General features: G+C 42.7%; 2 protein-coding genes across 3 annotated transcripts in view; both read right to left on the minus strand.

Moving 5' to 3' along the window:
* Positions 1-27,189, minus strand: part of LOC126212581 (uncharacterized) — a 656,804-nt gene that overhangs the window by 15,550 nt on the left and 614,065 nt on the right. The window lies entirely within an intron of this gene.
* LOC126212583 (uncharacterized) overlaps positions 1-27,189 on the minus strand; it is a 235,906-nt gene that overhangs the window by 14,317 nt on the left and 194,400 nt on the right. Inside the window, exons 2-3 of the mRNA XM_049940013.1 lie at positions 18,747-20,032; positions 7,225-7,352 (exon numbers count right to left, since the gene is read on the minus strand). Coding sequence (XP_049795970.1) covers positions 7,225-7,352; positions 18,747-18,903 — 285 coding nt within the window. The 5' untranslated portion in view covers positions 18,904-20,032. The remainder of the gene's footprint in view (positions 1-7,224; positions 7,353-18,746; positions 20,033-27,189) is intronic.

Here is a 27,189-nt window from a genome sequence, read left to right on the forward strand (position 1 = left end):
CGTGCAGCCACGTCTCGATCCCTGAGTCAACAGATGGGGACGTTTGCAATACAACAACCATCTGCACGAACAGTTCGACGACGCTTGCAGCAGAATGGACTATCAGCTTGGAGACTGTGGCTGCGGTTACCCTTGACGCTGCATCACAGACAGGAGTGCCTGCTATGGTGTACTTAACGACGAACCTGGGTGCACGAATGGCAAAAAGTCATTTTTTCGGATGAATCCAGGTTCTGTTTACAGCATCATGATGGTCGCATACGTGTTTGGCGACATCGCGGTGAACGCACATTGGAAGCGTGTATTCGTCATCGCCATTCTGGCGTATCACCCGGCGTGATGGTATGGGGTGCCATTGGTTACATGTCTCGGTCATCTCTTGTTCGCAATGACGACACTTTGAACAGTGGGCGCTACATTGCAGATGTCTTACGACCCGTGGCTCTACCCTCTCTCTGCGAAATCCTACATTTCAGCAGGATAATGCACGACCGCATGTTGCAGGTCCTGTACGGGCCTTTCTGGATACAGAAAATGTTCGACTGCTGCCCTGGCCAGCACATTCTCCAGATCTCTCACCAATTGAAAACGTCTGGTCAATGGTGGCCGAGCAACTGGCTCGTCACAATACGCCAGTCACTACTCTTGATGAACTGTGGTATCGTGTTGAGGCTACATGGGCAGCTGTACCTGTACACGCCATCAAAGCTCTGACTCAATGCCCAGGCGTATCAAGGCCGTTATTACGGCCAGAGGTGGTTGTTCTGGGTACTGATTTCTCAGGATCTATGAACCGAAATTCCGTGAAAATGTTATCACTGTCAGTTCTAGAATAATATATTTGTCCAGTGAGTACCCGTTTATCACCTGCATTTCTTCTTGGTGTAGCAATTTTAATGGCTAGTAGTGTATGTGATTCTTATGGGTTCTACTTCTTCTTTTCTAGGTGTGAGCAGGCGTTACTGGCTGTGGGATCTGAACCCAGCAGCTGATAATGATGATGACGATGATGATGATCTCTGGGGAACAACTTCGATTGTTCAGAGGCAGATATCGCTTATTCTACAGTATTAAATTTTTTGTTTGTTATTTTTGAAATGCTCTAGTTTGTAGATGTTCTCAATGCGAATTTCGGTGTTTTGACACGACCACCAGCTACTAGTTCTTTTGCAACTGTGTTTCGTTTGGGTTTGTCCGTATTCTTTCAGACACATTCCCCTGCCGACGTCATTCATCTCCTCCAGTACCCATGCTGGATATGCCCTTAATGACAAACATGCCCGCTGATGATGAGTTGCTGGAAGTGTATTCCAGTAATGAACACAACAACAGCTTTACTTGTAAGTACCCAGAATTTATTATTATTATTGTACGAATACGGATTTTTATTTCTCCTTCCTTAGATACTTATCAACTGCGTCTCTTTCTGCTTCTCGTGTGCAGAGTTATTAGGAGTTGGACGTGTTGTTGGGGGGAAGAGCATTGTCCAAGTTAGGGGGAGAGCTGTCGTGACGTCATGGGGTGAGTCGGTACCAGAGTGGTCATACTGAGTCACTTTTCTGAGGTGCAGGAAAGGGAGTCCTGTAAGACACTCAGCTGTATGCTCTGTCTTGATTTATGTTCATAAGATTTTGATCAACTTATTGTGGGGTCCAGTTACATCTATCTTCAAAAGTATATACTGCTAACAAAAAGCATGTCCTAATGCCCAGAATCATGATGAGAGGAATTTAAATTGATTTCCATGGTTGCTTCTCGCTAGCGATAGAAATTAACCAAAAAATACAGGTCATACAGATACACAACAAACACCAGATATCCACTGACGATCTAGTTTCTCGTATATGTTGGAAAGCCATAAGGAGAAGACAAACATTAACACGCTGTGTGGCACATCGACAAAGAAGTCAAGCGTAAATTAGGTGGTCCCCTCTTCTTGCCCATATTAGCCGAGAAACAACCAAAAAGTGTAGACCTGCTGCTAATTTCTGAAGACGATACGCAACACAACGTATGGATAAAATGCATGTCCCACCTACGTTCCTCTGAAATGAAAACAAAAAAAGGTGCAAGATATTTTTGCGGTAGATGTCTCAAGTCGTTTACCAAGAGCATGTATCTTGAAAGACACCTGATTGGCTGTTAGAGCCAGGAAACAATATGTGTGGAAATGCTTATCAAGGATAAACGGTTCTAGAAGTTTAAGAATGCCTCTCACCAACACTTCTGTCCCTTCGTCGTTTACGTCGATTTAGAGCGCCTCCTAGCTCCTGTGGTACAGTGTGAACGTGGTGCCTCTGCCTCCCGTATCACTGCCACAATATGATGCATACGATATGTGGCTACCCATCAAGTTCTGTGCACTAAAATTAAAATCTTATGTCAAGGGGATAGTGCGAGATGGCTGCTCACTGAGCTTGAAAGTCTTGTCCGGGATGTTTATAACATTTATAGTGAAAACGTGAAGGAGAATGATGCACTGTACAAGCAGGCAGCTGATGGTTATACCTGGGGACTGTGACTGGACAGAGGTGAGGAAGCTCCCTGTACAGACTGTTGCCACGTAACGGGGAAGTCCCAGAGAGCAGCTGACAACCCATGTAACTTTAAGTACCAACTGCCACAGCACACAGCCATCTTTTCCACAATTTCAGTGAGCATGATGCCCACTTTCTAGTTCAGCACTTTGAGGAGTCTGGGTTGTAGGATGATAAGATCAGTGTCATTGCTGACACCGTTGACAGATACATGCCGCTTCACAGAGGATCACACCAAGAATAATGCTCCACTTCCTGGATTCACAACGCTTCATGCTCACGTCTCTTTAGAAATTTGCTGAACCAACGCGTCCTGAAGATATTCGTAGCAAAGGGAGCCACTTATCTCGATGATGTAGAGTTTCAAGAGTTTCAACTTGTGACGGAGAAGGGGTCTTTCCATACGAATATCTGGATTCTGTAGTAAACTAAGACGCATTTCCATAATGAATGGAAAGAACGGGCACTTAGTGAATGAACAGCAGGACTTCGGCATCTCTGATTTATCAGAACATGTAAAATGATGAACACCAATGTACATCTAACCGCCAACATCTTCGAGACGTTCGTAGCATATGGCTGAGATTTCGTGGGATGCCATGTTAAGAAAGACACAAGCCAGCAGCCAATTGTTCACCAACGTTGAGATGCATGTCCTCCTGGAACATGCGGTCCACGAGTGACTTTGCTAATGTGTGCGCAGGTATGCCAAGGCAAATAACTTGCAAATAATCGAGGGGGAGTACAGGTTGTCTGACGATTTCAGTTTCATCCTTTACCTGGATGTAAACTGTCTCTAAAGGCAAACCATGCAACAAAGTCTCCCTTTTCAAGGGCTCTCATGGATGTCCAAAGGGGAAATCACCAGACTGAGGAAAGAGATCAAATATGTGGCTGCTGATGCTGTTGAGGGATATGTCCTAGAGTTAGAGCTGGACTATCCCACAAGTCTGCATGACAGACACGGTGATTTGCACAGCCTGAAAGACTTTCACGTTCAGGGACTTCAGCAGGTGCCTCCTCTAGGGCATTGGCGCTGCGCCACAAATGCTTATCAGGAGACCTTTCGATTGAGGTTATATACTGAGGTATATACTGCAATTCCAGCTGGAAGCAGGGGTGTCCTACCACGATCACAAGTGGTTCATCGGGGGGCATAGGTGTGGAAATCTGCTGCACCCACACTATTTACTGATGTGTCTGGGTGGGTTTATTTGTTAGTAAAAAGGTAAAAAAGGTGTTCCACTTGACTGGGTGTGTGTGGAATATTTTGATGAGCTGTTTGTCACAGTTCTGACTGCATGTTTCAGATTATGAATGTTTCATTGCACACTGCGTGCGTCCATGTGTGTGTGTGTGTGTGTGTGTGTGTGTGTGTGTGTGTGTGTGTGTGTGTGTGAGAGAGAGAGAGAGAGAGAGAGAGAGAGAGAGAGAGAGACAGAGTATATATTTCGTGTGGAACATGTACAATATGGATCCGTGTAAAGAAAGTATTTTATATGTTTATGGTGCGTGTGTGTGTGTGTGTGTGTGTGTGTGTGTGTGTATTGTTCTTGAGCTGCCATTTCTGTTGCTGTTCTAAGTATGTACACACTGAAAACTTCTCTCTCTCTCTCTCTCTGAGTTACTAATAAGTGTTTAATAGACATTGGAAATTAAAAAATTTCCTTATTCACAAAAGAATGTGTACATTGTAATGAATCAGTTACGAAATAACAAAACTGTTACGTATATCACAAATACGAGAAAAAATGGAAATTAAAAAGCTTTCAGTTGTTTTCACAATACAGTTGTTCATCTTTTTCATATTTTTTGAATGAAATACCTCCTTTATAAGTTTTATATTGATGGCAGGTGCCAGAGAAAAAAGAAATCCTTTTCGAATACAATATTTTTTTTAATTTACATACATACATACATACATGGCCGACCGGTTCTAGGCGGGATCGCGATTTATCGCCTCCAATTCGTATTTGCGTAAGTAGATCTTTGCGGATGTGCGCCAGGAATACTGCACGCGTTTACATGTGTGTGTGTGTGTGTGTGTGTGTGTGTGTGTGTGACGTGTGTCACGTCCTCGCTGTGACAGCATGCGGTTAGCGGTCAGCGGGCAGCTAACATCCCGTTTGTGGTCTGATCCGCTTCGCGCTTCGGACAGCCCGGCTGTGGGCGTCACAGCAACACAGGGCGAGGGAGGCCAGCCAGCGACACGGGCCGAGTCCACACAGTAGGGGGTGCAGCGAACGGTCAAACCCAAACTCACTGCAGTGGTGACACGTGGCTGCAGTCGACTCTTACCCGTACGTCGATAAGCAGTACAGAAAACGAAAAATAAAATTCAGAATTTCCCTGGTTGTGCAGGAGCAGTGAATTGGAAGGTGCTGCAGACTTTTGAATCGGCACCTTCCAATACGTTGAATCCGTCGTCCTTGCCATGGCGCCACTGCGCTTTCTGCCATCTAGACCTAATCTATGCCACCGGTGTGGCCGAGCGGTTCTAAGCACTTCAGTCTGGAACTGCGCGACAGCTACAGTCGCAGGTTCGAATCCTGCCCCTGGCATGGATGTGTGTGATGTCCTTAGGTTAGTTAGGTTTAAGTAGTTCTAAGTTCTAGGGGACTGTTGACCTCAGAAGTTAAGTCACATAGTGCTCAGAGCCATTTGAACTATTCTGAACATACATACATACATATTTGCACACAGTATTATGTGAGAGCCCAGTTACCAGGGGCACAGGGTCAAAATCGTAAGCTGCGTCGTTACCTGGGCCACAGCACGCTTTGCCGTACTACTCTGCAGGGCTGTAGTGAAGAACCACGAGAGGAATTATCTCGAATACGAATACCTCAAGACTGCTGCAGCTGTCTGAAGACTTAAGTTTCATTCAGAAAGCAAAGTGTGTCTTTAAATCGACACTATCTGTACAACATTGGTTTCACGGAATAACTTTTCGCAATTACACTTTTCCTAAGCAGGTGCAGTGTATGGTCAACGAAACGTAGCTGCACCGCAAATGTAATAAAGAAGTCGTCCTTTAAACATTCTCGCAAGCTGTGAGGTACTAACTCTACAAAATATTGGACACGTATCAGGCAAATTGCCTTTGCTGCAGTGAAATGCATGGATGATGGTAACGAAAACAAGATGCAATGACAGGACATGATACGATGTCGGCAGAAACCATTCTTAAATACGGAACCCGCAACTATGAATCTCTGAAATTACCATCCAGCAAATATCCGTAATATTTATAGAAAAAAGATTTAATCTACTCAGAACCTTTTCAGTTCACTAAAACAGGTATCGCGTAATTCTCTTCTCAAATGATCCAAAATGAGGCTCACACGATACTTTAGGGACTGGCACGTTGCTACATACGCCACAAAAAGCTACACAAAGGCACAGATCATACTGCGTCCTTTTGCTTTCCATGTATACTACTGTCAGAATCCAAAGAGTCATAATGCACAGTGGCCATTCTATGTGTTAAGGTTGGGTTGTTTGGGGAAGGAGACCAGACAGCGAGGTCATCGGTCTTATCGGATTAGGGAAGGATGGCGAAGGAAGTCGGCCGTGCCCTAAATCAGAATGGCCGGACACGGGATTGAACCGTCGTCCTCCCGAATGCGAGTCCAGTGTATGTGTTAAGACCACATAGCTGTTATTCTCGGTAGTGGGAAAATCACTGGTGGTAGTGTTCATAAATCATAGACAGAGAATTCAAACTTGATAATGGTTCGAGTTATGCCACGAGACACGTGCAGAAAGGCTAACGACTAAGATGAATGCTCTCAGAAAGCAGCATCCGGTTTCAGGTTAGTCTGACAGAGATTTTCTTTGACCTTGACATATTCATAAAATGTTCTGGTTGTGACTGTAGTAGCACGGTGCCTTTAACAAAGCCACTCGCAGACGCAACACGCTCTAACTGGTGGACCTCAACTGCAGGTTTTCGTTATTGACGCGCGTCCTCTGTGGCTGCGGCGGCTGGGCCATTGCCGTGTCACACGGACAGTGCTGGCTGGCAGTGGTGAGCACAGGGGGCCACCAATGGCGTCGAGCCGCAAGTGTCAGCTGCGCTATCGTCTTGTCATGGAGTCGTGGGAAATGGTCACGTGAATGTTAAGGTGGGAAGAGTTTGAGCAGTTGTGTCAAATGTATGAATTATGTGGTATGTATACAGGTTCATTACGAGATTTGAAGTTGACGAACCTCCATGTTGAGAGAAGTAATTTTATAGGCCTTCCATATGGAGTAGAGATTCTTAGGAAGAGAAGATGCTGATGGAGACTTGAAATGCCACACTGAGACTCTAGACCACTCTCCACTGAATATGAAGCTAACATGCTTCAGCTTGTAAAGCAGGATTGTATACAAAGTTATCTGAATCTGTTAAAGAAGTAGCTAGCAAATACGAGAAAAGAAAGATACAGACGATTTTCTTCGATCTCTAACCATTCCGAGCTTAGCCTCCCTGTATCATAGCCCCAAAAGGCTCACAGAAGTAGAGGTTGGTTCAGAATTCTTCCAGATGGTTAGTATTAGAACTGGAGACCCAAAGATAGCTACAGTGTGAAGCAGGTAAACTGGGAAACACTCTCCAAGAACTGACCAGGTGGTGTGTGTCATTTTCTCACCCCCTGTACGTATAATACAGTTTATAAGAGGAGGAAAAAAGTCCACTTACCATTCGTTCGAATGCGAGGGGAACCAACAGCTGCGAGGTGTGCGTCGCACCGAGTGAGAGCAGCTGCGCCACGTCCCGAAAGTAGCTGGAGAGTCGTCCCCGGAAAACAGCCGCCTGGGCCTGCAGATCTGCACAAGACGGGAGACGACGGACTGGTGAACAAGCCAGTGGATCAGGCTTCTGTAGGAAGCACAGCTTTCACTTTCTGCCCCCACAAAGTGTATGCAGGTAGCATTTACCTTTTAAACTAGATCAATATACAATGTCAGTAATCGTATGAGTTACAGCACGGACACCTTGACCGGACTTTACAAAGCTCATATTCCAGCGACAAATTTAAAGAGCACATCAAGCAAAGAGAGAGGAGTACCACCACCTAACGTAGATCCAGTAATAAAAATTAACCTAAGGGTAGAAGTATCAAAATATCTGAAGAAGTGGAAATATACAACTATTTAAAAAATCACCCACACGGCTTGCCCAACAATAAGACAGATTTAAGAAATAAGAGATCTTGAGATAAATCCCAGTCAGTTTTATGTGCTAATAATAGAAAGTAACATTAATGAGGATGTATAGTTTGGCTATTTGACTTTGACTTACTGACAAGCATAGGACGTAACGATTTGCACAGAATCGTGTCTATGCTGGTTTTATATGAGTAGCCTTTACGACGTTTCGTGTGAGTTGTATGATATGTATGGAAATGAGGAAGAATTATGTCCACTCATACACGTTTTTATAATTAGGGTGTATTTATTTTAACATAAGTAATATATTTGAATAATTCAGTAAAAAAATGAATAAGGTGTTTTGCAAGTGTAGCTGAAAAAGCCATTCTCGGCCTAAACGTTCTAAGGGCCATGGAAATGTATGACTACATTTGTACTGGTACAGTACCTTACGTATTAACAGTACATTTTGCAATTACATGGTGATACACATAATGTTCTGTAATTTGTGACAAGTGTCTCATCACATGTCTTTATGTCATTTTTGTACTCCTTTTTCTTTTTATTTGTCCAGTGGATCAATTCATGTACGAAATTTGTTGTGAAGGCGATTTATGCCTTTGTGAGGTTAATATGGTACAAAGAATACATATGTAAAATGATATATATATATATATATGATTATTACTGCCATGGTTTCATAAGCAGCCAAGCTACTGTGAGCCTTTGACGATGGATACCATACGTACTATTACGAACTATCATGATAAAGAAATCTCTTATCTTATTTCTTTACATCAAATGATTGTATCGTAAACAGAATGGCAAATTCCGTTAACGAATGTACACACGATGTTAAGATACTCTGATATAAAACGTTTACTGCTAAGAACAAAGAAGAAACGACTTGTGAATATGTTCCCCACCAACCGCCTCAGTTGTCGTATAATCATCATGAACAGTGAGTGATTTGAGGCGATTCATGTTAGTGAAGTTAACATCATAACAATAAATTTATCTTATGCCACAACTATGATCCTTACGCTCATCTAAAGTTGATGTGCACTCGGAATTAGGAGGCTCAACATACAGAGACAACAGTGAGATATACACACGTCAGAAGATTCGTAAATTTTGACACCTCCAGTGGCCCGATGTAAGTGATGTGCTGTTTTTAGCATTTGTTGTAATATAATTGCCTCATGTATGGGATGATAGTGGCGTTCTATACATACCATCTGCCATTCACTTTTCGGTTATTGCTGTATTACTGTATAAAGTGCATAGGATTGAAAATGTAGTCGTGAAAACAAATAATGTTACAGTTAATGGCAGATACGACGTCTTTAAGAAAAATACTGCATTATTTTTCGCATTTCGTCCTTATGCGAGCTTATTTTCAGTACAGAAAAGACATTGCTAAAGATGGAGAATGATGTGTGTACATGATGTTTATTGCGTTCCTAATGCTATTGGAATTACTCAGCGGCAAATCGCAAAAGAGAAAGTCCAAGGAACGTGCATCTTTACGACTTTGTAAAAAAAACGAATCTTCGGCATGAGGGACTTGAGAGCATCGTACCGACACATTACACTGGCATCTGGCTGTAGGGCAACGACTGCGGAATGTATAGCCACGGGTTGGGGTGGAGACAACAGAGTGCTGAGAAGTTCACCAGCCATCACAGACAGACCGATGTAACCTGGGTTGAGATCTGTGGCTACCACTGACACCACACCACAAGCAGCATAGTGTAGGGCGTTCTGTGGTGTTCAGCGGCGGGAGTCGCTTTTGCCTGTGGCGGTCAGGTCGACGCTGCTCTGTCCTCAGGTGGCCTCGTGAGACGTCACGGGAAGCAGCGGTCGTCGAGATGCCTACCTCTCCAGCCCACAGAAACAAACAGGGGTCAGGAAGACTCGCGATCAAATCATGTGGAAGGCATTTGGAACAGTTCTTCGGAATTTCGAAAATTCTTGAGAAATTTGGAAGCCAAATTATTATTCAAATTGGTTCGTGAGATAAACAATCAGTATGTCTGGAAAATATCATTCACATAGTTCTGTATGTTGCAAGGGCACATAAGTGCGAGGACATCCGCACAATTACCTAAAGAGCTCTCACACTCAAGTTGCTGACAAGAATATGTGTATAAGACGAAAAAGAAGATTGAGGAAGTGTTAGATTACGATCAATTTGGTTTTAGGAAAGGTAAAGGCATCAGAGAAGGACTTCTGGGTTGGCGATTGATGATTAAAGCGAGACTTAAGGAAAATCTAGAAGCGTCCGTAGGATTTGTATTTAGATAAAAATCGTACGATAATTTAAAATGATGCAGGATTTCCGAAACTCTCATAAAAATGAGTGTAACCCCTACCAAAGAAGGGTTATGTGCAATATGTACATCAAACAAGACGAAAAAATAGGAAGACCAATAACTGCTCAGATTAGGAAAGGTGAAAGACGTACATGTAATCGCCCCTACCATTCAATTTGTACATCGAAGAAGCAATGACAGACATAAACGAGGGGTTCAGAAATGGAATTAAAATTCGTGTTGAAAGGCTATCAATGATAGGAATAGCTGATGTCATTGCAGTTCTCAGTGGAAGGGAGAGGTAACTGTAGGAAGTGTTGAATAGAATGAACAATCTAATGTGTACACTCTATGAATTAAGACTAAACCGAAGAAAGACTAAATGAATGAAGTCTAGCAGAAATGGGATCAGTGTTGAACTTAAGGTCAGAACTGTAGACGAGGATCTAGACCAACTGAAAGATTCTGCTACCTTGAGAATAAAGTAACTCATAATGGCCAAGTTAAAGAGAACATGAAAAGCAGAGAAGAACATCCAAAGAGGATGTTCCTGGCCAAACGAAGTCAACTAACATCAAATGTCAGTTTTGTAACAACGAAAACAAACAATTATTGATAAAATTATTTAATAGGATAGATAAAAGAATCTACTCACGAAGCAGCGGCAGAACACACATGAAAGTGGCACCTTCTTCAGACAGAAGGGTTGAAGGGGAAAGGAGAAGGGTGAAGGAAAAGGACTGAAGAGGTCTAGGAAAAGGGGTAGATTTTGGGAAAGTCACCCAGAACAGCGGGTCAGGGAGTCTTACCGTACAGGATGAGAAGGAAAGACTGATTGTTGGGGGCTGCATCGGACGGAATTTGTAAACCTGAGAGCTTAAAGGTGGAACACAGTGTAACATGCAACACAGAGATTACCTCTAAAACAGTGATCACAAGTTAATAAGAGTGTGTCCTCCTATCACCACCTATAATAGCCCTGTAACTGGCAAAACATATTCTATCAAAGGGAGAGCCAGCTGCGAAACGACACAAGTCATATCCCAGCTATTATAACACTGTTCAGCCTTCTACATACCATCAGATTATCAGTTAGGATGAATGGGTATAGGGTGAGGGTATACACTGCCAACTCACATTATCCTGTGGCAGAGCGTGCTCTACAGCATGACATTCGTGACCTCGGCGCCTGTTTCACCATCTGGATTCTTCCCCCAGACACCAGTTTCCCAGAACTCCGTAAGTGGGAACTACCTCTACAACATGTCCTTGGTTCTCGCCACCCATCTTTTTATCACTTTAACTGCTCTTTGCTTCACTCCGTTTCAGTTTCCTGCACCTTTCATTGTCTTTCCCATCTATTTTTCACCGCCCCATCCCACCTCTGTTATGTACAATGCACTTAGCTTCTCACTCTTTATAACTTGTGATAAATGTCTTAGCAGTAATCTCTCTCGTACATATCACCTCGTCTTCTACCTTCAAGCTCTTAGGTTTTCAAATCTCGTCCGATGCGGTCCCCAACAATTAGCCTTCCCTTCTCATCTCGTACGGTAAGTCTCCCCTGACCTGCGGTTCTGGGTGACTTTTCCAAAATCTACCCCTTTTCCTAGACCTCTCCAGTCCTTTTCCTTCACCCTTCTTCCTTCCCTTTCAACCCTCCTACCTAAAGAAGGAGCCACTGGCCAGAAAGCTTGTCAATCACAACAGTCTTTTATGTGTGTGCTCTGCTGCCGCTTGGTGAGTAGTTTTTTTTTTTTTTATCTATCCAATTAAATGACGGTTTTAGTTGGAATACGAGTAACTCATACTGTAAGTTTGGAGCACAGTATTCTATGAAAGTGAATCATGGACAGTGGGAAAACCGGGACAGAAAACTGAAGCGTTTGATATGTGGTGCTAGAGAAGAATGTCGAAAATTAGATTGACTGATAATAAAAGAAATGATGAGTTTCTCATCAGAATCGGTGAAGAATGGAACATACCAAATACTTTGGTAGGACGATGGGACAGCATTTTGTTCTTGGTCATGCAACCTTATTGTTCCCTCTTGGTTCTTGTACGTATTACCCGTCTTCCGTTGCAACTTACTCTTATTTTTCTCAATATTTCGAACATTTTCCAGACTTTTACATTTCCGGATGCTTTTTCTAGGTCTACAGGGCCTATGAATGTGTCCATTTTATTTTCCAAGTTTTGCTTCCTTCATCAGTTACAATGTCAGACATGCTAATAGCCTTCTGACAGTCAAAATGATCGTCATCTATCGTATCCTCTATTATCCTTTCCATTCCTCTGTATATATTATTCCTGTCGACAAATTCCATACATGAGGTGTTAAGCTGATTGTGCGATAGGCCTCGCAAGTATCTGCTTATATCTTCAGCCTTGTATCTAATGGTATAGCGTCATTCTCGTATATTCTAGACGCCAACTTCAGTAGTTCTTGGTTGACACTTTCGCCAATGATTTCGGAAACTCCGAAGGTATGTCACCTATCGCTTCTGCCTTCCAAAGCTGTGGTAAGCTCTGACTCTTATGTGGGGTCACCGAGCGAGGTGGCGCAGTGGTTAGACACTGGACTCGCATTCGGGAGGACGACGGTTCAATCCCGCGTCCGGCCATCCTGATTTAGGTTTTCCGTGATTTCCCTAAATCGCTCCAGGCAAATGCCGGGATGGTTCCTTTCAAAGGGCACGTCAGACTTCCTTCCCCATCCTTCCCTAATCCGATGACACCGATGACCTCGCTGTCTGGTCTCCTTCCCCAAACAACTCAACTCAACTCTTATCTGGGATCTCCAGTGTCTTCCGTTGTGATTCTCATTTCTTCTTCTGTCAAGTCATCAGACGGGTCTTTCCCCTCGTAGATGCCTTCAGTTTACTCTCTCCACCTACCTACACTCTCCTCTGCATTTGACAGTGGAATTCCCAATGCTCTCTTAAAGATGACGTCTTCACTTTTAATTACGTCAAATGTTCTTTTGAGTAATCTGTACAATGAATAAATCTTCCAGACGACCATGTGTTATTCTTTCTCTTCACATTTTTCCAACAGCCATTTCGCTTTGGTTTCACATCTACCCCTAGTTACTTCGTTCCCAAGTGACTTATACTGCTGTATTCCTGTGTTCCTCTGAACGTTTTTGCACCTTCTACATTTACCGATCAGTTGCAGTGTTTTTTTCTGTTTGCCAAGGTTTCTTTTCCTTTAGCTCTTTATATCTAACTTTGTTTGATATATGGAACATAAAATCCCGTCTGAGGCCTGTAATCATTTTCATGTTAATAATTGGCCATCGATGCTGTACAATCGCATGAGATGTTCAATTGAATCTTTTATTATAACATATTATGCGTTTCGGGATTACACCCATCTTCAGACATATGTTACAAGCAAGTACAAAACATAAGTGAACAGCACACTCAACACGTCGCAACGTTACAGAAAATGAGATCTGGCCATATGAGTTACATACCACAAACCTGAACTCCTTCCTACCCTACCAGGCGTACAGTCTTGACAACTCAAAGAACGTGTCGGGGCGCTGCATGGTCATGTGCTCCATGCATTCACATGTAATTCAATAATAATATACTCAGAATACAAATCTAACAGGGTGTAATTACGACTGGCTAACGGGTACTCGGAAAAATTTATACGACAGTTTGGAGCTAAAATTCTTAACAAGAAGCGGCAGTCAGGCCGCCAAAAATTAAATAGTAATATTGTGTCAATGAAATATGTTGGACCATGTTGCCAAAAAACAACTAGAGCCTTTAGGAAGGCTGGCGTTCGCGTAGGCTTCCATACAAGGAAGTAGTTGGGGGGAATATTAGTACATACGGACGAAGGGAAAACAGATAAGTTTAAGCAATCCGGTGTATACGAAGTTAAGTGTGGGGGATGTGCTGGGACATACATTGGGCAGACGGGTAGTGATTTTGCCACAAGGTTTACAGAACATAACTATAGTAATAATAGTGGGCTGGGGTGTCATATGAAGGAGACTGGCCAAAAGCGGGCCCTGATAGAAGATAGCCTAAGAATTCAGCATTTATAACCTAAAGGGAAGATTTTAGATAACTCTGAAGATCTGGAGATCTACGCGCGTATACAGCACGCTGCACACCCAGTATTTAATAAACAGGCTTCCGGTGGGAACAACTGGTTTTCTGGCTTGTTTGAACGGATACTGTTTTGAACTTGGTATCTATTATCCCCTCATTAGAAGTATGATTGTGTATTTTATAGGAGCTGGTGGTGTTCTGTCCACGTACCGTTATGATAAGCTAGGTTTTTTGCCGAGTGGTTGGCTAGTTTAACGTCATACAGGGAAAGTTAGATGGGCGTATAGGTTGGCATTTACAGATTTGTTCACCACCGTGCCCTTTGCGTGCTCTTTGGTGACACCATGGTTTATTTTATTGATTTTAGACTGAGGTTTTAACACTTTTAATGTTTTGTATTTGTTTTATAAAAATCTATAGCTCTCCGGTATCCGGATAGCATAGGTAGGACTGGGGCAATTGTCGTGCCACTGGTTTATATAAGGAATGTATGAGGTATAGCCCACGTATCTTTTGGGATTTTATGAAAATGCTCTTCCTCTCACCATTAAACTTTTTCCATGTGGTAGAGGGGTGTAAGTTGCTGTCTGAAGGCTTCTGTTTGGGCAATCATGGCCCATGAGTATCACTCGGCTGTAACTCGATAGGCGGATGGCTTCCGCCGATGTGGTTGCCGTTGGCTATAACAGATGGCGCCTAAGACGTTTGTGTACGCGAGCTGGTCACAGGGATTTAGTTTATGATGGATAATGTTGGTTATATTTAATCTGGTGGTATTCTTTTCGAGATTTGAGAGGTTGAAAGGTTTATTCACCAAGGAACTTCCATCCCCCCCCCCTCTCCCTATTATTTATTTTATATTGACATATGGTTTGAGTTGTGTTTAGTGCCACTACTGGCTATAGGCACAGTATGGCAATGTAAAAAAATTTGGAGTTTTTAAAAAAAATAAAGAAACTTTTAGTGTTAACGTGTAGAGAAGTAATTACACCCTGTTAGATTTATATGATGAGTATATTATTCTTAAATTACATGTTAACACATGGAGCACATGACCATACAGCGCCCCCTAGCGAGGGCGCTTCGCTGCTGGTTGACTTGTTTAGCGTCAGTATACGCTCTGCTTCAAGACTGCTCGAGCCGCAGTCATATATTATTCGACACTTTCTTTGAATTGTCAAGGGTGTACGCCTGGTTGAGCAGGAAGGAGTTGAAGTTTGCGGTATGTAACTCATATGACCACATCTCATTTTCTGTAACGTTGAGACGTGTTGAGTATGCTGTTCGCTTATGTTTTGTACTTGTTTGTAACATGTGTCTGAAAATGGGTGTAATCCCAAAACGCGTAACATGTTCTAATAAAAGATTCAATTGAACATCTCATGACTTTATTGCGATTGTACAGCATTGGTTGCCAGTTATTTGTTTGTCCAACTTCTGTGATGCCCTTTTCATAGATGTCCATTCCTGTTCAAATGAACTGCCTGTGTGGTATTCATCAACGTAGTATCTACAGCCCAAGAGAAATTCAGAGGCATTTCCTGAATGCTCTCCACTCCAGTGTCCCACTCCTTTCCGCATTTATTCTTCCAGACAATTCTCTTAAACTCCTATCCACTCTTCATCGCAATTCAATTGAGATCTGAGCTTATATCTGGCCCTACGGGTGCCACACAATCTACGAGCAGGATTTACAAAACGATAGATTTCGACTTCTAGACGTAGATAATCGGAAAATTCTTCCCATAAATACAGAAGTACGAGTATTAACAAGAGTCTCACCAGGACGTAACCTCAGATGGAACTTTCCTGTGCCTCCATCCTTTTGGAAGCCTACCTCCCGTGGGGAAGCGAGAGTTTTCTGTAGTTACCGACGGTTGCGAGTTAAAACAAAGAGCGACAGAGGGAGAGAGAAAGGGACTCCCCTCTCTTCCACTCCGCTCCAAGGCCAAACGTCGTGTGCAATCATGACTGTTTGTACTGAAGCAATAATGTTACGTAATTGCAATACGTAAAGTTTTGATATTTTTATCATTATGTAATTTGTTAAAAGAAAGGCGAACGAACATGTAAAAGTAATGCATCCACAGTTTGAAACAGTTATACTGTTTTACATCTAAGTCTACTTAAAGATGCAGAGCTACAATTTTTGTAGTATGTGTATTCTGATATAAAGCATAGCATGTGGAATTTATGAAACCCCATACATTAATTTCTGTCATCAGTGATAATACCTGCTACAGTTGCAAAATTGTACATCAGCAGTTGATTTTATCACTGGGGTGTGTATCAACAGTTGTGCATGTCCCATCAAGAGAAACGTGTGTTCTTATGTGTCTCCATTGTTGTTGTTGTTGTTGTTATTAGCAGAAGTAGTATAGTTATCACTACCGTGTGCTGCTCGTGTACTTCGCATGTCGTAATGTTGACTCATTGATATGTCAGGTTATATATAAGAGAGTGCACGAATGCCTTAATTTTATCAGGTGGAATAAACGAATAAAGAAGTAAATACATGTACACAATGTGCAAAATTCCGCTACTTTTTATAACGCACATTAGACTATTTCTAAGGACACGGGCTCTGTAGTTTCTTGCGACTCTTTGTGTCTGTTCTGCTGGGGTTGGCATCGTGTAGTGGATCCCCATACGCTCTGTAGCGTATGGCATTAAAGGTCTAAAAATTTCGGAAAAGTTACAGTACCTTCCTGCATTGTCACTTTTATCGCAACGACAATGAACGGGAGTGTTAAAACGTCACGTGTCAGAGATCTGTGCTGAAGTTTAGTGAGCGAGCAGTCTAGATCGCATCACATCGCATAGTGATTTTTTAATCCGGACCTGTGCGCTACCTTCATGCTGAGTATCCTGGGGACGCTCCCAAGACAGCAGCCGTGTTCACAGGCCGCGTGGACACGCTCCTGGCTGGACGGCCGAACACTCAGCCGTCCTGCCGCATCCCGACATGCCCGCTAAGCCATCCGGTCTCAGCCTCACAGGAAACGTCTGGCACCAGCGTGTGGACAGCGGCGGTCTCAACGTCCCTGCGATCTGGCGGCTCTACGGGACCTGTTGAGTGACGTCAGCTGAACACGACACAACTGGAGAGACTCGTGGACTCTCCTTGTCGGCCAACTCAGGCCCTTGTCAGGGCTAGAGGCGGTGTGCTCTACTCCTGTGTCAGCATGATCTCTCCTTATCTGACATCGAATGAAATCTGTCCTCAACCTTCATGTTTATTACTTGTAACCTTCCACATAAACATAACTAACTCGACCTTGTTTTGTAAGGAGAAAAACGTACACTTGCAAGATCTCAACCCTAGATACCAAACACCCGCCCTCTCTTAAGATAAATGGCCATACTTAAGATAATACTCATTTCAGACGTCTTGAATGCAGAGTTTTTAAAGTTCTGTAGGTGCAGGTTGCCTGCCACTGGCTCCGCCCCACTGCAGCTGCCTGATGCACGAGTGCAGAGTACTGTGCAGCGGGGTGACGTCCAGAGCCCTCAGACCCGCTTCATGTCGCAAGTGTGGGAAGACGTGTGTGGAGCCGGTCACGTCTGCCCCATGAACTTCGTTCATCAAGTAGAACACATGTTATTTAACATGAAAAACGGGTAAGCAATATGAGCAGATAGTATTTCAATGCCATGCGCATATATGGTCAACACTGCTTAGCAATATTTTAGGACATATTCTGCAGCAGTTTTTTATAACACACACACACACACAGATCTCTGTTACGGACAGAGGCAAGGTGAAATCTGACAATATTACATCTTCAAAGCAAGCTTCCTAAACAGTCAGTTCGTGATTTTACGTCTCCGTCGCATTGTGCCAATGGAGTTGTTTCACGAAAATGATCGTGGTGAAAGGGTATCGTCATAATTGTGACCACCATCCTCTCATAAAGAATAGTCTAACGTCAATCAACTATTCTTCTCTCCATTTAACGGGTCTTCTCTGCCGCAACTAAATCGCAAGGTACAAATAGTAGCACAAAGAATCGCTCATAGAGTTTCTTTTGCCTCGTGTAAGAGTTAGTCGAATAGCCACACATAACGACGCTTACCGGTCAGAACTGTCGCGAGCTTTGACGTTTAAACGTGGCAATTTGACCGTCACTGTATACTGCTCCTGGAAGTGCCACACTGTCTCTTGTCGGTTCACCGGCACTATAAACACGAACCTCTTACTCACCGTACCGTACAGTAGTTCGAGCTCCGACAATGGGCGACCGCAGCGGAGCGTGCCAGAAACAAGTGGAACACGGGCGTTAAAAACCTATGTGGTCAGAAGGTCTTAACTGCGTACAGTCATAATCGTGGTCCAAATCTGCGCGCGACATAGACAGCTGGGGCTCACACCTGGCAAGTGTGCGTTTTGTATGTGAGACCAGGTTGATGATCTTCTCTTGTTAGATGCAATCGGTTGTGATTAGGTAACTGTTTCTTTTCTCCAGTGTGATTGTTATTTACTTCTGATGTTTTTATTTCTATCCACTGTTATTAGGACTGAATTTTCAAATGTGGTGCTACTCCATCATCATGTGTTCATAAGCCTCGACGAGAGTTTTTATAGAATACCTAAATGAGCACATTACACTTAGTTTTTATAGAATACCTAAATGAGCACATTACACTTTATTTAACAATAACGAACTTCCAAATAATATACTCACCAGGTTTATCCATCCACTCAAAATAAACATGAAGCCACGACTCACAATTCGCCCTGCTGACCGTGGCTCTTGCGATGCGCTGAACAGCATGCGCTGACTGGGACAGGATATGATGCCTCAGATCATCCGTTTGCAGCGTTGTCATGTTCCATTCCATGTTATTCAACCTTTCAAAATAAAATGGAGTCAGCTTATGTGACAGATGATACTCTGAAACTTGACTGTATTTTGTAGACTAGAATAGTGAAAACTAAACTGAACTTGCCCTTCTCCAGCTTTTACGTTTCCCATTGATAGAGGTCGCCAGCCCATTAGAGATGAATCGAGGTGTCAGACAGGAATTGTTGCGTACATCACGGCTGGTATGCGAGTCTGCTAACATATTCTGGCGAACTGATCATTTCTGATGAAATACAAGAATTCACATACAAACATGCAGCCAGAACTATGATTGGACAAGCACGGCAGACCGCCTTCAAAGGCATGGAGTGGGCGCTCCCCCACAACATGGCTCACCGTCTGCTCCTTGGTGCCATAATCACGAGCAGCACTTCCACTATAATACCACGTTTTCAAGACGTTGCCATGTCTCTCTTCTGCCATTTGGATGAGGTTGAATCTTGGTCTTTCGTGACAAGAAAGACCATACTGCGCTACCTTACTCAGTTGGACTGAATACTTATTGCACCCTGTCTTAGGAATTAGTACCTTGGCATCCTTGATTGTGAGATTAGCAGGGACAAAATTGGACAGAACATGCAACCCCTAAGTGGGAGCTGTTGTAGCAATGTCATTAATAGTCAACATGGCTCCTTACGTCTTAACTGTATGAGTGCCATTCTCCCACGCTTTAGCACAATATGCGACAGCTCAATAACCAAGACAAATTGCAGTGTTGTTTTGTTTGTCTACATTTGCTCCACAGTTTTTTGCGGGAATGTAGTGCAGTTGATTTAGAATAGAACCAAACGACTTTCACAGGTCCGCGCAGTGCTGCATAAATGACAGTGACAGGAAGAGGGAGGCACCAAGGTAATTAACGAAGTAGCTGCAGGAAATTTTGGTCCTATCCAGGGGCACATATGACTGCCTGTGTGCCTCTGTATCGTGGAGGTAGAACTCTGTGGGCTCAGTTCCGCTTGTGTTTTGCTGGAGTCTCTATCTGTAAAAGTACTCCCTCTGTTTGGTGTCAACTCGTAGGCTCGTCGACACAGTCAGTAAGTAGCCAGTTCCACTAGATGAGTGTGGTCACTAGGCGACCACTACGAACAACAATAAAAAACTACCTGGGACCTTGGAGTGCGCAGAAATTGCCTAAGGGGACACGTGAAACGAAACCTGGATCAGTGGAGTGGGCTTGTGTTCACCGGCGAGTACAGGTTTCGAATGTCGACTGGGGATCGTCGTACAAGGCTGTGTAGGTGACCAGGCACCGGTGCAGGTCTCTATCCATGGGTTCTGCTGCGGGGCGGGACTGTCGTATTTTGGCCTGCTATTATGGTAATATCAACAGTAGCAGGAAACAGTGTAACGGGAGTAGGATTCTTTAGGAAGGTAGAGCAGAGAGTGTGTTACAGTGAACAGTTCAGTGATACAGTTATGCTTATCACAATCGACAGCAAACCAACACCGACAACGATAGTTCAGATACTACATGCCGACGTCGGAAGTTTAAGATGACAGAAAAAGTATATGAAGGTACTGCAAGGGTAATACAGTACGTAAAGGGAGATGAAACACCAATACTCATGGGAGACTGGAATGCAGTTGTAGGGGAAAACGTGGAGGAAATGGTTACTGCAGAATGTGGGGTTGGGATAGGGAATGAGAGAGAAGAAAGACTAATTCAGTTCTGTAATAAATTTCGGCTAGTAATAGCGAATACTCTTAATCACAAGAGGAGGATGTATAATTGGAAAAGGCTGGGTGACATGGGGAACTACAGTTAGATTACATCATGGTCCGACAGAGATTCCGAAATGATATAGTGGATTGTAAGGCATACGCAGGAGCAGATATAGACTCATACCACAATGTAGTAATGATAAACAGTACGTTGAAGTTTAAGAGATAAGTCAGAAAGAATCGATACGCAAATGTGTCAGATACAAAAGTACTAAGGAATGACGAGATACTCTTGAAGATCTGTAAGGCTATGGATACAGCAACAAGGAATAATCCAGTAGGCAGTCCACTTGAAGAGGAATGAATATCTCTGAAAAGGACAATAATGAAAGTTGGAAAGAAAAACATAGGTACAAAGAAAGTAACTGCAAAGAAACCATGAGAATTAAAATAAATAACTGTAGTATTTCTTTCATTACCCATGATGAAAGAAGGAAGTTCAAAAATGTTCAGGGAAATTCAGGAATACAGAAATGCTAGTCACTGAGGGATGAAATAGACAGGATGTGTAGGAAACCTAAGACGAAATGTCTGCCTGAAAAATGTCAAGAAATCGAAAAAGAAATGATTGTTGGAAGGACTGAGTCAGCGCATAAGAAAGTCAAAGCAACCTTGAGTGAAATTGTTAGCAAAGGGTGGTAATATTAAGAGTGCAGTGGGAATTTCACCGTCAAAAAAGGAGGAGGAAGTGGATATATGGAAAGAGTACATTGAAGGCCTCCATGAGGAAGGAAGATTTGTCTGATGTGATAGAAGAAGAAAGAAGAGTCGATTTAGAAGACATAGGAGATCCAGTAATAGAATCAGAATTTAAAACAGCTTTGGAGGACTTAAGATCAAATAAGGCAGAAGGGGTAGATAACCTTCCATAAGGACGTCTAAAATCATTGGGGGGAACTGGCGACAAAGCGACTATTCATGTTGGTGTGTAAAATATATGAGTCCGCCGACATACCATCTAGCTTTCGAAAAAATATCATCCACAAAATTCCTAAGACTGCAAGAGCTGACAAGTGCGACAATTATCGAACAATCTGCTTAACAGCTCATCATCCAAATTGCTGACAAGAATAATATATTGGAGAATGGAAAAGAAAATTGAGGATGAGTTAGATGACTATCAATTTGGCCTTAGGAAAGGTAAATGCAACAGAGAGGCAATTCCGACGTTGCTGTCCGTGATAGAAGCTAAACTAAAGAACAGTAAAGTTACGTTTATAGGATTTGTCGACCTGGAAAATATGTTGAGCAATGTAAAATGGCGCAAAGTGTTAGAAATTCTGGGACAAACAGGGGTAAGCTGTAGAGAGAGACAGGTAATACACAATATGTACAAAAGCTAAGAGGGAATAATAAGAGTGGATGACCAAGAATGAAGTGCTCGGATTAAAAGGGATGTAGGCAGGGATGTAGTGTCTCGCCCGTATTTTCAGTATGTACATTGATGAAGCAATGATGGAAATACAAGAAAGGTTCAGGAGTGGGATTAAAATTCAAGTTGAAAGGACCTGAATGATACGATTCTCTGATGACATTGCTATCCTGAAAGTGAAAGTGAAGAAGAATTTCGTGATGGGCTGAATGGAATGGACAGTCTAATGAGTACAAAATATGGGTTGAGAATAAATCGAAGAAAGACGAAAGGAATTGGAAGTAGCAGAAATGAGAACAGAGATAAACATAACATCAGGATTAATTGGCACAAAGTATATCAAATTAAGGAATTCTACTACCTAGGCAGCAAAATAACCAATGATAGATGGAGCAAGGAGGACATCGAAAGCAGATTAGCACCGGTGAAAAAGCATTCCTGACCAAGCGAAGTCTATTAGTATCAAAGATAGGCCTTAATTTTAGGAAGAACTTTCTGAGAATGTACGTTTGGAGCAGAACCTTGAATGCTAGTGAAAGATGGACTGTGGGAAAACCGGAAAAGGAGAGAATCAAAGCATTTGAGATGATGTACTACAGACGAATGCTGAAAATTAGGTCAACTTACAAAGTAAGGAATGAGGAGGTTCTGCGCAGAATGGAAGAGGAAAGGAATATGTGGAAGGGACGCGATGATAGGACATCTGCTAAGACATCAGGGAATGACTCCCATGGTACGAAATTGGAGAATACATCCAGCAAATAATTGAGGACGTAGGTCGCAAGTGCTGCTCTGAGGTGAAGAGATTGGCATAGGAGGGGAATTTGTAGTGGACCACATCAAACGAATGAGAAGACAGATGACTCAAAAAAAAAAAAAAAAAAAAAAATGGAAAGGTCTCTAACGTTTCGTCTCCAAATGCTGGAAACATCTTCAGAGGCTATAAAGGCTCAGGCAGCAGTTTGAAACTTCTATAAACTCTACAAGCTGAACTGTTTGTTCGGATCCCTGCCACAGTCGGGCTGTGATGTCGTCAGACGGCTGCTTAAGAGCGCAGAGTCACGAGTGCGTGCGTTGTCGAGCTTCTGCTGGGGAACACTTGGCGCTGGTCTCTGTATTCAGCACTGGGGCCAGCAACTAGCCTAATTTCCCTCATTCTTCTTTCCGTTAAAGTGGCTTTCGTGCTGTGGAATTTGAATGCCCTCTCTGTAAATTCAAGCAGAGTAATATTGGTTCTGTATTGCAGAGACGAATTTTTAGTTTCCCTGGTCCGAGTGGATGTTCTGCGACTGCCGATTTATTGCTATTTCGCAAATGACAACTGCTCTTCTGTTCCATAAACAAGAAATGAGTACTTCTGTTTGTACTACACATGTGTGCTTCACTGTGTGTGCAAGACAATTTATATATTCCTGCTGTGGCAAGTGCTGGCCGTACATTCTTTACAGTGTTCGAAACATTCACGCTCCTTCGTAACTGGTATAAACACTGCATCAATACTATGTATTCCTCGTACTCTGATCATGGGAACCATGACTGCTTTTACGAATGGGAGTAAATCTTTGTTTCTTCTTCATGAGAAGCTCCATATCTTTATGGACTTATTGCCCTATTTATATCTTTCTCAGATTAATCATTTCTTCTGAAAGTAGTGTTTAAATGGTCGGAGTGTTCTTCCAACTACTGTGGTGACACATTATTTAAGCCCAGCCCACCAATGTTCTCATTACTGCTCTTTTCAGTTTGTGACAATGACTGGCATTTTTGTGAATGTATCCACATGTGCGAGTGAGGTTTTTGCAGACCTTCTGTGCCTAACATCTGTGGATTTTCTAAGTAGCCGTACATTTTAAAATATTTCAACTTCTTTCTCTTTTTCTATACTGGATTTTACATTATAACTAATATCATTCGGAAGGTTTAGAAATTCTGAGTTCTTTTTGCCCATGAGGCTATATAACGAAGTATGAGTGTCATCAATATAACAAAACCAACGATAGTGATTTTTCTTACTGGGCTGATGAGCTGTTCCTTCCAGTTTTACATATAGAACTCCGTTGTAACTGTGCTGAGTGTGTTTCCTGTAATGTTGTAATGAATACAGTTTCAGAAAACTGGATCATTTATTTGAGAGCCTCACAAACTGAGCGAAGTCAGTAACGCTTTGGTCCGCCTCAGTTATTTGGCTTCGCATCTACTGGCAGAGCTGTTGAATGTCCTCCTGAGGGACATCGTTCGAAATCATGTCCAGCTGGCAGGGTAAGTCATGAAAACCCCGAGATTGTTGGAGGGCCCTGCCCAGTATGCCCCAAACGTTGTCAGTTGGGAGAGGTTTGGCGCCCTTCCTATTGAAGGTATGTTTGGCGAGCAATAGAAACACTCGTTGTGTGTGTAGTCGGGCATTACCTTGCTGATTTGTAATGTCAGTATGGCTTGCCATGAAGGGCAACAAAACTGGACGTGGAATATCGTCGACGCACCGCTCTGCTGTGTGGGTGACTACTAAAGTGGTCCTGCTAGGAAAGTGAACGGCACCCCAGACCATCACTCTCGGTTGTTGGGCTTCATGGCAGGCGACAGTCAGGTTGATACCCCCCAGTCTCCAAGGCGTTTCCTGATACATCTTTGCTGGACATTGGGGCTCAATTAGAAGCGAGGCTCATCATAGAAGACTGTTCCAGTCAATGAGATTCCTGGCCAAAGTCGCATCTGGAGATGCCCCAGATGGTCGTGGTATACCAATCTTACTGTCGTCCGCCCTATGGTCTGACAACCTCGAGTGATGGTGTGGAGTGTCATTTTTTTCACAGCAGGACTTCTTTGGTTTTAATCTGTGGTACCCTTACAGCACAGCAGTTCGTCTATGCCGTTCCACACCCCATTTTGCTGCCTTCAAGGTAAGCCATTCTTGGCTAACTATTTTTCCAAAATAATGCCCTCTCGCATATGGGGAGAGTTTTTACTATTTGTTTTTAGACTTGCCAAGCCCTACCTTGGCCAGCAAGGTTGCCAGACTTCTTCCCAATTGAGAATAATTGGAGCGATATAGGCAGGGACGTCCTACCAGGTCGGGATTTTGACGATCTACCGCAGCATTTGGACAAAATATGGCATGATGTTCCTCAGGGAGACATCCAACAACTCTGTCAATCAATGCCAAGATGAAAAATTGCTTACATAAGGACGCATTATTGACTTACTTAACTTGTTAAGCTTCCCTCTTGAATAAGTCATCCACTTGTTTGTCTGCTCATGTACAGCACAACTACTACTTTCTGTATCTTTCGGATATATCCTTCACAGAGTGTTCCTTTTTTTGTCTGAGTGTAAATTCCATATGTGACATCGTTTTATTAAGAGCAACTATAGTAAGCAGTAATAGAACGTCTAAGTGGGCTAATATCTGATGGACATGAAGGATTCTATTTTTTGTATAATGAACTGAACCTTTTATATGTCTTTTTTTGCTACAGAGGTCTGTAGAAGACTGGCCAGGTATTTGGCAGTCACGCTTGTCGAACAGTCCATAGCGCTAACAACTGGTCTTAATGGAATGACGGGTTTGTGAATTTTTGGTATACCACACAATCTTGATGGGACCAGTTCTGATGTAGTAAGACATTTCTAGTTGGTGAGAGAAATCGAAGAGGCTTTTACTAGCTGATGCGTTACCCTAATTACTGATGTTGGGAGATTGCTTTTAATTTCACTGTACCTTCCTGGTTGTAATACAACGCAAGTTTTTCTGCACATTCTCCACATTTAGGAGACGAAGTCTTAGGCACACAAATATGCCATGGACAGTGGCCTAATAGCCATTAAGCAAAATTCACCACTAGGTTGTATTTAAATTAGTTATCAGTACGAGTACAGGTGTTAGTGTTTGTAGGAATTACGAAAGAAACGAGGAGTGTAGAAATGGGGTGGCCAAGACATTGGCTCACGGGCCACACTCAGGCACAAGTGCATTTGGCTCATTATATACATCTCCCCAATTAACATTTACTAAATTTTCTCTGAAGTGCTCAATAAACACTGGGTTGAGCAACCGTACAGTTTTATTTCATGGTTTCTGAACTGTACACCTTGCTGTGTTTTCTAATTTAATCAATTGTACATCATGGGCTGATAATCCATTTATCAATGGAAAAGCATGTGTTAGTTTTACACCCTCTTGCTGTACAAATACATTATCTATTAGAGCGCTACTGCCTTGAGCTATATGTGTAGGGAAATTGATAGCTGATTCTATGCTATATGCAATTAATAACACTTACACTTTTCCCACCTTAACTGGTTAGAAAGTTTACTTAGAAATCATCACAGATTAATATCATCCTGTTTCTGTCCGACAGACAGCGTAATAGGTAGTCAAACTTTTTTATGACTAGCTCCCAATCTCCTAATGGGGACCTGTACACTGTTGATAACATCAACACTACATTATCTATCTCTAGTTTACATGCACAAACTTCAAAGTGCTGATCAATGCAGAATTTGCGTACTTCTACAGTTTTGTACTTATATCCTTGTTTTTTGTAAACGGCAACCCCTTCTTTATCCATGCTATATCTGGAAGTGTAAGAGGCTAAATTATACTAATTTATACTGACACTATCCATCACCACAGTTACATGGTGTTCAGACAAAGTATATCAATCTCATTGTTATTTGTGAGGTCATCTACAAAGAGAGCCTCACTCCATGTTTAAACGCAGCGAAAACCTCTCAGACAAACAGAACATAAACGATGTCAAAGTTAGCGTAAGGAGGGCTATGCATGAAGCGTTCAGTGAATTCGAAAGTAAAATTCTATGTACCGACTTGACAGAAAATCCTAGGAAGTTCTGGTCTTACGTTAAATCAGTAAGTGGCTCGAAACAGCATGTCCAGACACTCCGGGATGATGATGGCATTGAAACAGAGGATGACACGCGTAAAGCTGAAATACTAAACACCTTTTTCCAAAGCTTTTTCACAGAGCGCACTGCAGTTCCTTCTCTAAATCCTCGCACAAACGAAAAAATGGCTGACATCGAAATAAGTGTCCAAGGAATAGAAAAGCAACTGGAATCACTCAACTGGACCTGACGGGATACCAGTTCGATTCTACACAGAGCACGCGAAAGAACTTGCCCCCCTTCTGATAGCCGTGTACCGCAAGTC

This window comes from Schistocerca nitens, chromosome 11 (assembly GCF_023898315.1).
Source record: "Schistocerca nitens isolate TAMUIC-IGC-003100 chromosome 11, iqSchNite1.1, whole genome shotgun sequence".
Taxonomy (NCBI): Eukaryota; Metazoa; Arthropoda; class Insecta; order Orthoptera; family Acrididae; genus Schistocerca; species Schistocerca nitens.